Source organism: Jaculus jaculus, chromosome 1 (genome assembly GCF_020740685.1).
Source record: "Jaculus jaculus isolate mJacJac1 chromosome 1, mJacJac1.mat.Y.cur, whole genome shotgun sequence".
In the NCBI taxonomy this organism is placed as follows: Eukaryota; Metazoa; Chordata; class Mammalia; order Rodentia; family Dipodidae; genus Jaculus; species Jaculus jaculus.
The window spans coordinates 303,095,637-303,112,938 of NC_059102.1; the positions used below are offsets into that span (position 1 = coordinate 303,095,637).

The 17,302-nt window shown below is 39.8% G+C and overlaps 1 protein-coding gene and 1 pseudogene across 4 annotated transcripts in view; one reads left to right on the forward strand and one right to left on the reverse strand.

The window, feature by feature from the left end:
* Rabgap1l (RAB GTPase activating protein 1 like) overlaps positions 1–17,302 on the reverse strand; it is a 682,536-nt gene that overhangs the window by 532,122 nt on the left and 133,112 nt on the right. For all 4 annotated transcript variants that reach the window (XM_045141715.1, XM_004658772.3, XM_045141714.1 and 1 more), the window contains exon 11: positions 1,968–2,109. In XM_045141715.1, coding sequence (XP_044997650.1) covers positions 1,968–2,109 — 142 coding nt within the window. The remainder of the gene's footprint in view (positions 1–1,967; positions 2,110–17,302) is intronic.
* Positions 2,230–14,690, forward strand: LOC105944022 (annotated as a pseudogene).

The following is a 17,302-nucleotide window of genomic DNA, read 5'->3' on the forward strand; positions in this document are numbered from 1 at the left end:
ATATAAAATATGTCCACATCTAATAATAAAGAAAGAAAAGGAAAAAATTTTTAAGTATTTTTTAAATTTATTTTTACTAAAGAGATACTTGCTCAACCATGTTAATTGCAGCTCTATAACAATAGCTAGGAAGTGGAATCAGCCCAGATGCTCATCAACTGATGAATGGATAATGAAGATGTGGTAAATATACACAATGGAATTCTATATGACAGTAAGGAAAATGAAATAATGAAAATTTCAGAAAAATGGGTGGAGTTAGAAAAAATTATTTTAAGTGAGGACATGCAGACACAGAAAGACAAACACCATATGTACGCTCCCATAATGGGGTTTCTAACAGGACCAAGTGGACAGGAATGCAAATGGCAGTTAATACCAGGAATATGGACATAAAAAAATAGAGTGAGACAGGAAGGAGAAAAATGGGGTAGGAAAAGAGGAGGGATTTCCAGACAGGTTGGGGGAAAGACAGAATGTCAAGAGTGTGAGCAGACTGGAGGGACAGGGAGTGGGAATGGTGACCAGTAGGTGGGGAGGGTGGACAGAGAATTACACAGAAATTAAGACAGCATTAAGAATCAGTTCCTTGGAAACTCTCATTCTAACTAGCATTCTACAGGATATAACCAATTAAGGTGGAGGGAGTACCGTCTGGACAGAAGGTAGAAAAAGCTTAACCTTAACCACAGACTCTAGCTGGTAAATCCAAGGCTCAGAACTGGGTTACCTCCATAGTTAGCTGTTGGCCAGGGAGATTCATGAGGTCCACACAACAATATAGGCCATTGCCAAAACACTTGATTACCTGCCAAAGCTAAAAGGTATGATCCTATTGTTGAAAACATCTGACTGCAGGCCCAGGACATGGGAATACTATGCTGGAACCAAAAGGGAAACTAGCTCCCTCCTGGCTAGCACTTAGTGCTGGAAAGCCTTATTGGAACTGCCAGAAGACAACAATCAACAATAGCATGAATAAGCAGGGGACCCTGAAGAGTAGGAAATCAACCAGCCAGACAAGTACACACTTGAGCAATAGTGGTATGGTTCCTCTACAAGGAACCAACTATTCTATGACTGGACACGTAGCCCACTGAGTGGAAGGGAACTCCTACCTGGCACTGAAAACCAAGTCAGAATCCTATGGTCAGGAAAGAGTAGGCTGGGCACACCAAAAATCTCCTAAACAACTTTGCACAGCCCCTTTAACCCAAATTGCTCTCATGCTTGGTTGGAGAATCTACTTAATTTTATAGATGGAAGAGAAAATGGAAGAAAGCCTAGAACCATCAATAAGGCAAGAAAATAGCCAATTGTCCACCATGAGAGTTTCCACATCTACCACATCTGCCAATGTCCAGGAGCAGTGGAAACTACATCCTGAATGCTGCTCTTACTGCTGACAACCTACCTAGATTGATGGTGACAGACACAGAGAACAATGAAAACCTATGAAAGCAGAAATTGAGAGACTACAAATAACTCAGCAATAAATCAGACTGCCAAGAAGCCTGCCATGGCTCAGGGAACATTGTAGAAGAAGGGGCAGAAAGACTGTAAGAGCCACAGAGTGGGTAAGAATACCCTTAGGCTCAGTCCCCACTACCTCATAGGAACTGACTGAGGCCTGCAGCACCCCACAGTGGTGACCATAACCCTGCTGAGGAGGGCCCCAGGGTAATAGGAGTTTGGGTAAGAGGGTAATAGTACATAACTTGTGTGAAAAAAAATACATACACACACACACACACACACACACACACATATATACACACATACAATATAACTTTAAAAAAAATAAATATCATGCCCTCAAGAATGAGACAGGTTTGTGTGAACATATGTATACACACATACACACACACACACACACACACACACACACACACACACACACTTGAAGATTTTCAAGTAAAGCAGCTACGTAAAGAAAGAGACTGAACTGAATACATTCAACTTCTTACCCTCTTCTGCTTCATCCTCTTGGGGTGACATTGGACCCCCTCCACTAGTAGGAGTGACTGGTTCCTCCTTGTCAGACTCTCTCTGTAGACTCACCACCTCATATATTGCATCTCCAGCACTGGTATGGCCTTTTCCCTCAGACTGAGAAAGATATAACCATGTTTAAATATTAGAAATATGAAGGAAATACTGAATATGGCATAGCAATTGTTCATTAAAAATGGCTAAAATGAAGAGCATCAAGTTACATATAGCTAGAGCATGTCAGAATTTCAGAAACTTTTAAAGTATATTATTGTTCACACAAGATTTCAAATGAATAGTTCCACTAGTTTTGTTTTTTTTTTTTCCAGCAGTAGGGATTGAACCTCCAGCCTCACACAGATAGGCAAACATCTAGCATTGTTTTAACCAATACAATGAAACTTACTAACTTGCTACCATTTTGAGACATCTCAATTTCTTTTCATCAAAGACACAAGTCTTAAGACAGGTAACAAATGATAGTTGTTTTTTTATAACTGGCTATCTCACACTAAGACAAATATGACAGCTACATTTATCAACTAATTTATAGAAACAGATATTGTTTGCCTTATAAGAGTCCTGAATCTTTTCTTTTAAAAAATTAAGGCTAATATCATTACTTTGCCCTAACAAAGCCTACAAGGCCCTAGAGAAACTGTCTCTGATGTCCCCTCCAATATCAAATCACAACCAGAGTTTGTTACCTCATTCAAACCCTTTAAAATCTTTTTCAATTTAAGGCAGTAAGCCATCCCTCTCTCTCCCTCTGCCATGCTGCTTTTCTTCTCTTTACTAACACTGATCTATGCAGAATCCTTACCTCAAATGTTATTTCAACAGAGGTTTTTCAGATGCCTCCACCCTAGCTGAAACTTGGTTATCTATGTTTTTGATTTTTCAACAAGGTCTGCCCTTCTGCTTCATTGGGTTTAACCACAATGTAACTGCACATTTATTTTTATAGTTATTTGTCTCATGGACACAATAAAAACCATCAACAGAAGAACTATATTTTTGCATTTTTAATTTAATTTTTACAATTTGATTCATGTATGTAATGTATTTTTAATCTTAATTCTTCCTATTACCTTCTCTTATCCCTTCTTCCTATCTTCCTGAACCTCTTCTTCCCAACTAGTCTTCTTATACTTTCATGTTTTTTATAGAAAGAAAAATACTTGTTAGGCTTGTTAATAAATAATGTGCACAGATTTTAGAAAAGATAGCCTCTTATAATGACCACATAGATTTAGGTACTTTAAAATGTTTGATGCCCTTTTCTTTCTCTCCAAACCTGAGGTTTAGAACTCTTGTGTAGTAAAGCAGACTATTTACTGATCTTGTTTCTGTCAAGCAGAAATCTCAAAAGATGAGGAAAAGGGAATTCAAGATGGATATGCTTTAGACAAAATGGCAAAAACAAAGTCAATAAAGTAAAACTAATAATTTTAAAATTTAGCTAGGTATAGTGGTACACACCCTTAATCCCAGCACTCAGGAGGCAGAGGTAGGAGAATCACTGTGAGTTGGAGGCTAGCCTAAATCTACATAGTGAATTCTAGGTCAGCCTGTGCTACAGTGAGACCCTACCTCAAAAAAACAAAAATAAACCGGGCATGGTGGTGCACCCCTTTAATCCCAGCACTCGGGAGGCAGAGGTAGGAGGATTGCTGTGAGTTCGAGGCCACCCTAAGACTCCATAGTGAATTCAGGTCAGCCTGGGCTAGAGTGAGACCCTACCTTGGGAAAAAAAAAAAAAAAAACTTGATTTCTTGATTAATTAGTTCCTTTTATTTTTTACATTGTCCAAAGATTGCCATTTATATATTTTAAAATCTCTGAAACTGTTTTATTTAATGCTTCCCTTTCAAATCCTGATCTGCATGTAGTGCAACATGTGGGTACCTTTTCTTGAGGAATAAAGCTGACCAAGAAATAAATACATTGACCAGTAAAGTGAAAAAACTTAAGCATTCAAGCAAACTAGAGATAACAGACATCAAACTGGAGGCAGCAAAAGCTAAAAGAGAGGGCTGGAGAGATGGCTTAGTGGTTAAGCGCTTGCCTGTGAAGCCTGAGGACCCCAGTTTGAGGCTCCATTCCCCAGGACCCATGTTAGCCAGATGCACAAGGGGGTGCACGTGTCTGGAGTTTGTTTGCAGTGGTTGGAGGCCCTGGCGCGCCCATTCTCTCTCTCTCACTCTCTGCGTCTTTCTCTCTCTGTCTGTTGCTCTCAAATAAATAAAAATAAACAAAAAAAAATTTAAAAAAAAAAAAGCTAAGAGAGAGCTAGAGGGAGAAAGGAACAAAATCCAGAGTGAATTGGATGAATTGCAGTCAGACTATGAAATTCTCAAATCAGCTGTTGAACACCATATAATGCTCTTAGTGGAAAATGATCGGGAATTAACTCATAAAGCACAAGCTGCCAAGAAAGAAGGTTATCGAAAACTTGTGGCATTACAGGATGAAAATCTTGAACTTGAGAACAGATTAGCAGAGTTAGAGAAAATGAGAGTGGAATATGATGCCCGGTTGCAATCTGAAAAGGACCAGTGAAGAGAAATTTTGGGCTTCATAGATGGCAGAGGAGTCAGCCCACAGGGAACTCAAGAGTATTAGGTTAAAACTTCAGCAACAGATACTGAATACTGAAAAGGCAGAAATAAAAAATAGAAAATTCTGAACTGAAACAACAAATTAATCATTTGCAAATCCAAGAGACCTCACTGACACAGTCAAAGAATGACTTGCTAAACTCAAACCAAATAATGAAGGACATGGTGGAGACATTAAAGCAAGAATGCTGAAATTTAAGAAGCCTAGCCGAAAAGTGTAACTAGAAGTTGAAAAGACCTTGGGGAAAAGAAAAAAAAAAACAGATACAGTGGCTAGAAGAAAAGCATAAGCATCATGAGCGTGTCACAGACAAGAGAAAACTACAATCAAGTTAAAGAGAAATTGCAGTAAGCTGCAACTGCTCAGAACAGGAGAAAATCTCTTCATGAAAATAAACTGAAGAGGCTTCAAGAGAAAGTAGAAGTCTTGGAGACAAAAAAAGAAGAATTGGAAACAGAAAATTAGTTGTTAAATACACAAAATGTTCCGTCTGAAGAATACACAGGCTTCAGATATGACCAAAGGATATACAAAAAGACATAATGAATTTCGAAGTCTAATTTTGGTTCTTAACATGCCTCCAACAGCATCCATCAATCCTGCAACCTTTTAGTCATCAGCCATGGTTCCAGACATATACTTAGTTTTTCTACCACTTGCAGAACAGCATCAAAAGGAACTGTCCCCTGTTTCACAAAAGATCAGAAGAGCTAGAAACAAGACAAAGAAAACAACAGGAGGAGTTTGGATCTCCTGGAGGAATGACACTGGAGGCAAGACAGACACATCAAAGAGGTAAAGCCAGAGAGTCAATAGAGTATAATGGTGAACATGTGCCCCTAGATACTTTATTACTATCTGCCAAAATACTAGTGTGCCTCAAGAAAAGGTACCCACATTATGCTTTTTTATTACTTGTGTGACCCAAAGAGTTTCATTAGGCATGAATGGGGGTGACTACGATTTCAATGGAAAATAATGTAGTATATGGCACAGTAAATGTATGTAGAATAAGTGACTAGAGGAATAGTAAGTATGGATTTGTGAGTTAAATATATCTAAGCTTCCACTCAAATTTTACTTCCAATAATATGCACATCAAATTACTTTGCTAAGTCATCTGTGCCAACAAAATACAAAGAATTCTTTCTTCAATTTGTTAAGGGCATGGACAAATTTATTATTAATATTATGTTTACTGCATCATATAATTTAAAATTGTAAGTACAGTATCAAAATCATTTTAAATTATAAAAGAGGGCTGGAGAGATAGATTAACGGTTAAGGCATTTGCCTGCAAAAGCCAAAGTTTCCCTGTTTGACATTCCAATACCCACATAAGGCAGATATAGAAGGGGGCACATGCATCTGAAGTTCATTTGCAGTGGCTGGAAGCCATGGAGTGCTTATTCTCTCCCCCACCTTCTCTCTCTCAAGTAAATAAATAAAATATACTTTGACTAGGCAAGCTGGCACATATCTTTAATCCTAACACTCAGAAGGCAAAGGTAGAAGGATTGTCATGAGTTTGAGGCCATCCTGAGACTACCTAGTAAATTCCAGGTCAGCCTGGGCTGGTGAGACCCTACTTCAAAAAACCAATTTTAATATATAATATACATAATAAAAGACACATAACATAAATAAACATTAAATAATTAAATCTTATCCATAGCATCTCCAGTATTTTAGTCATGAAGGGTTATTATATTTTGTCAAAGGTATTTTCTGCATCTGTTAAGATAACCATGTGATTCTTATGTTTAAATTTATTTATGTGGTGAATTACATTAATCAATTTCCATCTATATCCACAACAAGCTTTTGATCAGAGAAACCTCCTAGATCTCCCAAAACAAACAAGAGAGACTTCTGTCAGAGCACTTGATTACCCACCAGAGGTTAATGATAAGACCCTATTGCTGAAGACACCAAATGCTGTCAGCACAGACCATGGAGAGACCTGGTTAGACCCAGGAGGAGAGCCAGTCCCTAGATAATTAACCCATCAAGTGCTAGAAGGCACTATATGAGCTACCAGGGAAAAGTGCCCAACATCTGTCCAAGCAACACAAAGTCTAAGTGACTCAGAAACAAACAACCAGATGTGATGCTCACACAAGTGCAATAGTGGCACACAGCCATGGTGGGTAACCAACTGCTCTTGGATTGGTTAACAGACCCACTCAGTGGAAAGGAAACCACATCTGAAACTGGGAAACAAGTCAGAATCATATCCAAATAATGATTCGACTTTCCATTGTCAAGCTCCCACTAACCTTAGACTATAAAAGTGTCTAAACACTTTTAATCATCTCTAAATTAATAATGGTAATCCCATTTAACTGGTACTGACTTCACTCTCCACTGGAGAATCTGCTTCTCTTTTTCAGATGGGAACTGGACTTGAGGAGATAAATGACCCATTGTACTCCACCCCGGCCCCAGCTGAAACCACAGAATTGGGGAAATGAGAAAGAGTGCTGCTCTCTTAGTTAATCTGATATCAGCACAAGGGTTATTGAGAAAGATACTGAGGACACTCAATACCTACCAAACCAGACATCTAGATGCTCCTAAGAGCCCATCACTGAAGTAGACTTAAATGCTCCTAGCATGGCTCGGGAAATTTTGTAGAAGAAGGGGTGGAAAGACTGTTAGAGCCACAAGTTGGAACATTTTGCACAGAGACATTGCCTCTCCACCATAAGTGACTGCTGGCCCCATAATGCATGACCCACAATCCCCATGGGGTTGACCTACATCCCCAATGAGGAAGGCCTCTTCAGAAAAGGGGTAGGGAGGAGGGAAAGGATGTTACCAACATGCAATGTTTACACACAAAATATGTCCATATCTAATAAAAAAGTTAATCAAAAATATATAATAAAAGAAACATAATATAAATAAATGTTAAATATTATAATATGCATTTTATATTAATATGTATTAAATAATGTAATAAAAATAAATATTAAATAAATAATTAAAACAGAATTTAAAAATTATAAAGATACAATTGCCTTCTGCACAAAAAGAAAGAAAAGAAAGGACAGCTATGAAAAGTTAGATGATTAAATTCTTAAGTTCAATTCAAATTTTATTGAATTTCTATAACACTCAAGTGACAGAGAACTTAATATCTACTAATAGAATAATAGAAAGAAATGTAACAGAGCTGGACAGAGTTAAGTTGGTAAAAGTGCTTGCCTTGTAAGCATCAAGACTTGAGTTTAGGTCTAAAGAGATGGCTTAACAGTCAAGGAACTTGCCTGCAAGGTCTAAGGACCAAGGTTCCATTTGCTAGGACCAACATAAGCCAGATGCACAAGGTGCTGCGTGAGTCGAGTTCATTTTCAGTGGCAGGATGCCATGGCATGCCATTCTTTCTCTATTTGCCTCTTTATCTCTCTGTCTTTCTCTCTCAAATAAAAGAATAAATAATTAAAAAAAAAAAAACTTGAGTTTGAGCCCCAGAATCCAGTACTCAGGAAGCAAGGACAGGGGATCCCTCAGGGTCAACTAGCTAGCTAGACTAACAGAACCAGCAATCTCTTTGGGATCTAGTAAGGCTCTGCCTCAGTAAATAAAGAGAGCAATAGTGGAAGACAACCAAGAGCAACCTCTGGCCTCCAGGTGTATGTATGTGGGCTTGTGTGCATGTACACACATGTACACATGCACACACACACAGTGCCACAAGCATACACACATGAATTCACATCACAAACACATTCAACATGCAAAAAGGGCATGAATATGTCAATTAATATCTTAAGAAAGCATTTCTAGCCGGGCATGGTAGCACATGCTTTTAATCCCAGCTCTCGTGAAGCAGAGGTAGGAGGATTGCCTTGAGTTCAAGGTCACCCTGAGACTACAGAATGAATTCCAGGTCAGCCTTAGCTAGAATGAGACGGTACCTCAAAAAAAAAAGAAAAGAAAAGAAAGAAAGAAAGCATTTCTTTCCCCTTAACACTTCATCTACAATCTCACTTTCTCCCTTCTCTCAGCTCATCCTAACTTTCACTCCTTTCTTCTTTCTTGAGAAGACTCTTTCCTGAATCTAAGTTTTACTCCTACCCAAACAAAAAAGGAAGTAAGGTAATGAGAAAAAAGCTCAGCATTGAAAATGCTACAGATGTGTAATTTGTTACTGCTTTGTGCTATTACAACGCATTACAAAAGTATATATTTGTGCTATTGAGGCTTAGATAGTCTAAGCCCTGGTAAAATATACAAAGAGCATTATACTTCCTTTCCCAGTGTGACCCTGGAAGTCCTAAGAAAACTCAAAGCTTTTCCTTAAGACATCTGCATTATCTGTTTCTTTCAAAAGTCTTTCTCTGACTTGGGCATATTGGTGCAAACCTGTAAGCCCAGCACTCAGGAAGCTGGGCTGCAACACAAGAACCTGTCTCAAAACAGGAGAGCAAGCCGGGCGTGGTGGCGCACGCCTTTAATCCCAGCACCTGGGAGGCAGAGGTAGGAGGATCGCTGTGAGTTCAAGGCCACCCTGAGACTACAGAGTTAATTCCAGGTCAGCCTGGACCAGAGTGAGACCCTACCTCGAAAAAAAAAAAAAAAAAAAAAACAGGAGAGCAGCAGCACTGCAATATCTCTATCACACCTTCCAAGACTCGGGGTCTATTGCAGAAGAGGTGGCAAAAAGAATGTAACAGCCAAAGGAAGGGCAGGACTCCTAAGAACAAGCTCCTCCAGATACAAAATGGCCTGGATATCCATGACCTCACAGTGCCTGACACTACCTTCACAAGACCATCATAGAAGGAGGAAAAGATCATGACATCAAAATAAAAAAGAAACTGATTGAGAGAGGGAGGAGATATGATGGACAGTGGAGCTTCAAAGGGGAAAGTAGGGGGAGGGAAGAAATTACCATGGGTTATTGTTTACAATTACAGAAGTTGTCAAAAAAGTTTTTAAAACAGTAGAGTGGGAAGAAGGGGGTCTTCCTCTGATCTTCATATATGTAGCAGATTCCTTCTTGTCACCCATACTTCATATATGTAAATTTCACTTCTTCACGAAGGCCTTCATTTGACTACCCAGTCAAAATTATTCACCCCAGTCATGGTTATCATTCCTTCATTGCCCATTGTTTCCCATTTGTTTCCCTGCCTACCTATCCATACTATGTAGTTTCCTCATTCTACAGAAGATAAATTGAATGATACAAAACTCTCTTTATGATATTTTCACTCTACCTTGCTTAAAAAGTAATTTCACAGCCAGGCATGGTAGCACATGCCTTTAATCCCAGCACTCAGGAGGACAGAGGTAGGAAGATGACCGTGAGTTCAAGAACAGCCTGAGATTACATAGTGAACTTCAAGTCAGCCTGGGCTAGTAAGACTCTACCTCAAAAAAACAAAAAAAAAAAAAAAAGTAATTTCAACCATGCCTTTAATCCCAGTACTTAGGAGGCAGAGGTAGGAGAATCTCTGTGAGTTTGAAGCCAGCCTAGGACTACAAAGTGAATTCCAGATCAGCCTATATTACAGTGAGACCCTACCTCGAAAAAAAGCAAAACAAAACAAAAAGTAATTCATCACTCAGTAAACATCTAATATTTGTTGAATGAGTTAAAAAATGAATGTGTAGCGCCGGGCATGGTGGCACACGCCTTTAATCCCAGCACTCGGGAGGCAGAGGTAGGAGGATCACTGTGAGTTCGAGGCCACCCTGAGATGACAGAGTTAATTCCAGGTCAGCCTGGACCAGAGTGAGACCCTACCTCGTCAAACCAACAAAAAAAAAAAAAAAAAAGAATGTGTAGGTTTTACAGCAGCCACCAGGAAATGAACAAACTAGGGTAAGCTCAATGATGGTAGAGAAAACGAAGGAGAATTAAGATACATCAATAAGACAAGAAGATAGCAGGCTGCCCACCACAAGAAATTCCACCTCTACCACATTTGCCTGAGTCCAGGAGAAAATGCAGAGGAATGAATACTGTTCTTACTGCTAGCCTGACAACCAGCTCCAGGGCAACAGTGATAGACATGATGATTAACCACAGCATCTAAAACTGCTAGAGGATAAAGTAGGGGAGACCCTTCAACATAATGGCATAGGCAATGACTTTCTGAATATAACCCCAGTGGCTCAGGAAATAAAACCACAAATCAACCATAGGTCCTCATGAAATTATGAAGCTTTTGTATTTCAAAGGATACTGTGAATGATCAAACTACTTTGAGATTCCATCTCCTGTCCCTGACGTCCCCAAAACATTACAGATTATTGCCAAGGCTCTTGGTTTCCCACCAGAAATAGATGGTAAGACCCTATTGCTGAAGACTCCACATGTTTTGGCTGCCAGGTCACTGACAAATCAAACTGGGGCTGAGCTGAAAATCTCCTCTCTGTAACCAACTGACAGAAAGCTGGTAAAAGATGCATAGCATGCAGCCCTATGGGAGACAGAAGTCATCAGTGGTGAAAACAGTGGGCACTGCAATCCTCAAGTTTGGTCAGGCAGGCCAAATGATTGGGTACAATAGTGGCATGTCTATTATGCTCTCTGATTGGACTGGAGACCAGCTCTATGGGAGGGAAAACATACCTGATGCTGAAAACCTAATCAAAAGCCTATGATAAGGGAGGTCATGAGCTTTAGGAGTGTAACACCTGTTCTTGTCTAACTAAATGCATATGTTATGCTCACCAAACTGCCCTGTAAGCACTAGACTTAATGTTCATACACATATGTTAATGCTATTCTCACTTTTTGTTAGAGAAGCTTCTAGATCGGGGTGACCACTGGGATGACCCAAAAAGGCACCGTGGTCCAGAGAAGAAGTGACGGAGCAGTGTTCAGCACTGAAACATCTCTATCACACCTTCTAAGGCTCAGGGTCCATTGCGGAAGAGGTGGTAAAAAGAATTTAAGAGCCAAAGGAACAGTAGGACTGCTTACAATGCAATCACCCAGACAGAAATTGGCCTCAATATCCTTGACTTCACAGTGCCTAACACTACCTTCACAAGATCCTCATAACAGGAGGAAAAGATGATGACATCAAAATAAAAGAAAGACCAATGGAGAGAAGGAAGGGATATGATGGAGTGTGGATTTGTGAAGAAGCAAGTGAGTGAGGGAAGGAATCATCGTGGCTTATTGTCTATAGAAATGGAAGCTGTCAATAAAAAAAAAAAAAGCTAGATGCACAAGGTAGTACATGCATCTGCTGTTCATCTGCAGTGGCTAGAGGTCCTGGGTGTGCCCATTCTCTCTCTCTCAAATAAATAAAACTTTATCAAAAAAATTGTCAAAATTCTCACAAACCAAATTCAAGAACACATCAAAAATAATTTTAAGAAAAGAACACATCAAAAGCACCATTTACCTCAATCAAGTATGTTTAATCCACCTGATTCAGGGTTACATCACATATACAGATTCATACTCAGGAAATGCATAATCATTTCAATAGATGAAGAAAAGGCCTTCAAAAGAACACTGAAGAAGATAGGGATAGAGGGACCATATATCAACCTAATAAAAGCAGTGTACAACAGACTGTCATACTAAATGGAGAGAGAAAGCATCAAAGAGAGGGAGGGAAGAAGGGGAGGAGAGGGGGGAGAGTAAGGGGGAGGGAGGGAAGGGGAAGGGAAGAGAGGGGAAGGGAATAGAGAGAAGAGAAAGAGGAAAAGAGGGAAGAAAGGATGGAAAGGCCTCGGGGGAATGGTAGAGACAATGGGGAGTACATAAAATTAACAGCACCATCAATCAATTCCACTGAAACCTTCTTCTGGGATACCATGCTACAAGCCATAATGTTCAATAAAGTGGAAGGGGGAGCTAAACAGAAGAGCCCTATAAAAGGTGGAGAAAGTATAACCCTTGAACCATAGGCTTTGGCTGGTAATTTCCAGGGCCAGAATTGGGTTCCCCTCCACAATAAGCTGTTGGTTAGGTAGACTCAAGATCCCCAAAATAATACAGGCCATTGACAAAACACTTGGGTTACCTGCAAGAGCTAAAAGGTAAGTCTCTATTGCTGAAGACACCACAGCCTGTGGTCATAGGACATCAAGTGACCAATGCTGGAACTGAGAGGGAATCCAGTTCCCTCCCAGCTAGCCCTCATTGTGCTGCAAAGTGCTTCAAGAGCAGTTGGAGAATAACAGCTGCCAACAGATTGAATAAGCAGAGCATCCTGCCAGTTACAAAGCACCCAAGCTGGGCAAGAAGTACACACCTATGAAATAGTTGCACACAGCCAATGCAGGTAACCAACTACTCACAAATTGGACATGAGACACACTCAGTAGGGGAGAACTCATACCTGGCTCTAGGAATCAAGCCAGATTCCCTAATACAAGAAACCAACAGGCTCCACAGAGAACCTCACTGGTCTTTAATCAAGAAGAGTGGATATGCACATCAGTAAGTCTCTCTAATTAGTGGGATTATCCCCTTCAATTCAAACTGCTTTCACTTAAAAAAAATTTTGTGTTCATTTTTATTTATTTATTTGAGAGCAAAAGACAGAGAGAGAAAGAGGCAGGTAGAGAAAGAGAGAATGGGCATGCCAGGGCCTCCAACCACTGTAAACAAACTCCAGATGTGTGTGCCCCCTTGTGCATCTGGCTAACATGGGTCCTGGGAGAGCCTCGAACTGGGGTCATCAGGCTTCACAGGCAAGCACTTAACCGCTAAGCCATCTCTCCAGCCCCAAACTGCTTTTACTTTTGGTTGGAGAATCTATAGTAACTCAAACCTCATCAAAACAGACATCCAGAGAATACAGGAAAAGCAACACTCAATCAGATCCCTATCTTGCCTCCCAAAGCTTAAGAAACATTGTGGGAGAAGGGGTAGAAAGGTTCTAAGAGCTTCAGGATGGGTGGGAACAGCCCGAGGCACCGTGTCTCCCCCTACAATGCAGAGACTGACTAAAGCCTCTAGGTCACCACAATGCATACCAAAAACCCCACCAAAGACTTGCTGGCAAAAATTATTTCTATTATTTAAACCTTACTACTTTTATCTTATAAAATGCCCACCTTGAACCAGATGTTGGGACTCCTGCTTATAATATTAGCATTGGGGAGGTTATAGCAAGAGAATTGCTATTGAGTTGAGGCCAGAGTCCAGCCTTGGCTGCAGAGACCTTTTTCAAAAAAACTGAGACATGGAGCTAGAGAGATGGCTTAGTGGTTATGCACTTGCCTATGAAGCCTAAGGGCCCTGGTATGAGGCTCTATTCCCCAGGACCCACGTTAGCCAGATGCACAAGGGGGCACACACGTCTGATGTTCATTTGCAGCAGCTGGAGGCCCTAGTGCTCCCATTCTCTCTCTCTCTGCCTCTTTCTCTCTCTGTCTGTCACTCTCAAATAAAGAAAATAAACAAAAAAAATCCTGAGACATACATAGATAGACAGAGAGACAGAAAGACTGAGTGAAGCAGTCAGAATGAGTATATGCTATGCTGACTTGGAAATGTTCTAAACGCTCAGTCTTTCATACCTAAAAAATATTTGTTGCTATCAATTCTGGCAACATTTTAGAGTGCCTAGTGTGCACAAAGCCCTAGATCTGAGTCCTAGCACCACAAGAATAATAGCACAAGCCTGTAGTTTCAACAGTCAGGAGGTAGTGGCACAAAGGCTCTGTGGATAACCAACTGTTCTCTTATTGGCCCTAAGGCCAACTTACTGGGACAGAGCTAATATCTTGTACTGGAAACCAAGACAGAATCCCATGGCCAGGAAATTCAGACTTCAGGAAGAAGCCCCCACTGCTCACTGGAGAAGAAGAGTAAGCACTCAAGTAACTTTGCACGCCCCTTTAGCCCAAGCTGCTTGCACTGCTTATTGGAGAATCTGCTTTATTTACTGTTGACAGAGAAAATAGAGGAGAACAAAGATCAATCAATAAAACAAGAAGATAGCAGACTGCTTACCATGGTACCAGGGCCTTGGAAAAATTGCACATAAGTGATAACGTGAATATTGCTCTTACTGCTAGCCTTAAACCAGTTACAGGACAATGGTGACAGAGACAGTGATCAATCAAACTCTATCAAAGCCGAAATCTAAAGGCTACAGAGAGCTCAACACTAAATCAGAAAGCCAACAGTCCTGTCATGGCTCAGAGAACATTGCAGAAGGGGACAGGGGCAAAAAATTTGTAAGAGCCAGAGTGGGTAGAAACATCCTGAGGCACAGTTCACCCTGCCCTTCCCACTGCTACCCCATAGGGACTGACTGAGGCCTTTATGACCCCACAGTGAATACCATAACCCCACTGAGGGAGGGCCCCCAGAGTAATGGGAGCAGGGGCAAGGGGATGTAGGAGTGTAACCTGCTATAATATATATATATATATATATACAAATGTGTATATATATTACATATTAGATAATATATTATATTATATGACATATATACATATATACACATATACACGCTTGCTGCAGAAGCAGACCCCTTATTCCACCTTCCTGATTGGTGAGCTGCCCCAATTCCTAGGTCCCCTGCTCCAGAGGGTACATACATAGAATGAGTAGGCCAATAAAAGTTAGAAAACTAAGAGATCCTCTAGAAAAATGAGTTACTCCACGTAGGAGAGTCAAACAACCAATCACAAGAGCCAACAAAAAGAGTGCAATAAACAAAACTACATCAGGCTCAAAAAAGTACAAAACACAAGAAAACAGCAAACCAGACACCAAACACAGGTGCACCACAGTTTACAAAACAAAACCTGCTTGACAACAAAATGGAAATAAACACAAATACCATCATAGTCAGAGACTTCCATACTCCACTGTCATCAATACACAGAACATCCAAGCAGCAACTCAACAGAAAAATAACAGAGCCCAACAACACAATAGATCAACTAGCCCTAACAGACATCTACAGAATTTTCTACCCCAACTCTACAGAATACACATTCTTCTCCGTAGCCCATGGAACCTTCTCCAAAACAGACCATATGTTAGGCCATAAAGGATGCCTCCATAAATTCAGGAAAATGGAGTAACTTCCTGTGTCATATCACATCACAATGCTTTAAAGTTAAAAATTAACAACAGGCACATCAAGAACTCTACCAGCTCCTGGAGACTAAACAACACACCTTTAAACAATGAATGGGTATAGATGAAATCAAAAAATAAATTGTAAAATTCCTAGAATTGAATGATAATAAAAACACAAGTTACCAAAACCTATGGGACAATTAAGGGGAATTCTTTTCCTCCTAAGGGGAAAATGCATAGCACTAAATGCCTTTCATAACAAAGACAGAGAGATCCCAAATTAATAACTTAACTGTCCACCTAGAAGCATTGGAAAAACAAGAAGAATACAACCCTAAGAGCTCCAGATGGAAAGAAAGAATTAAGACCAGAGCAGAAATTAATGAACTAGAAACTAAGAAAACAAATTTTAAAAATCAATAAAATGAAGACCTAGCTCTTTGAAAAAATAAACAAGGTTGATAAACCCCCAACAGACATAAGTGAAATTGGAAAAATCATCAGGGAATACTTCCAAAACCTCTACTCCACAAAACTGGATAATCTGGAAGAAATGGATGAATCCCTAAACAACATACCATCTACCAAAACTAAACTCAAAGCAGATTAATCTCCTAAACAAAACTATCACATCCATGGAGATTGAAAAGGAAATCAAAAACCTCCCCAAAAACAAAAATCCAGGACCAGATGGTGTCTCAGCTGAATTCCATCAAACCTTCATTGAAGAACTGAAACCAATTCTTCTCAAACTGTTTCACATAATTGTAGACCAGGGAATCTTCCCCAACTCCTTTAATGAAGCTACCAACACCCTAATACCAAAACCAGATAGAGATGCAACAAGAAAACTATAGGCCTATATCCTTGATGAATTAAGATGCAAAGAATCTGAAGAAAATCCTCACAACCTGAATTCAACAGCACATCAAAAGCATTATCTACCTTGATCAAGTAGGCTTCATCCCCGGGATACAAGGATGGTTCAACATATGGAAATTGGTCAATGTAATACACCACATAAATAAACTTAACCACAAGAAGCACATGATCATCTCAACTGATGCAGAGAAGGCCTTTGACAAAATACAACAGTACTTCGTGATCAAAACACTGGAAAGAATAAGCATGGAGGGTTTATACCTCAACATAATAAAGGCTATATGTACAGCACCTAAACCCCAAATAATAATTAATGGAGAAAGACTCAAGGAGTTCCCACTGAGATCAGGAACAATACAAGAGTGCCCACTCTCACCACTGCTCTTCAATATAGTACTAGAATTACTAGCCCAAGCAATAAAACAGGAGAAAGAAATAAAAGGGATACAAATTGGAAAGGAAGAAGCCAAGTTAGCCCTATCTTCAGATGGCACGATCCTATACATAAATGACCTAAAGTCTCCATCTCAAAACTGCTAAAGGTGATTAATTCCTTCAGTAAAGTAGTGGCATATAAAATCAATGCACAAAAATCAGTACCCTTGCTATATGCAAAGGACAAATATACAGAGAAAGAAATCAGTGAGGCTGTTCTATTTTCAATAACAACAAAAAACTTAAATACCTTGGAATAACACTAACCAATAATGTGAAAGATGAATGTAATGAAAATATAAAAATACTCAAGAAAGAAATTGAGGAGGACTTGAGAAGACGGAAAGA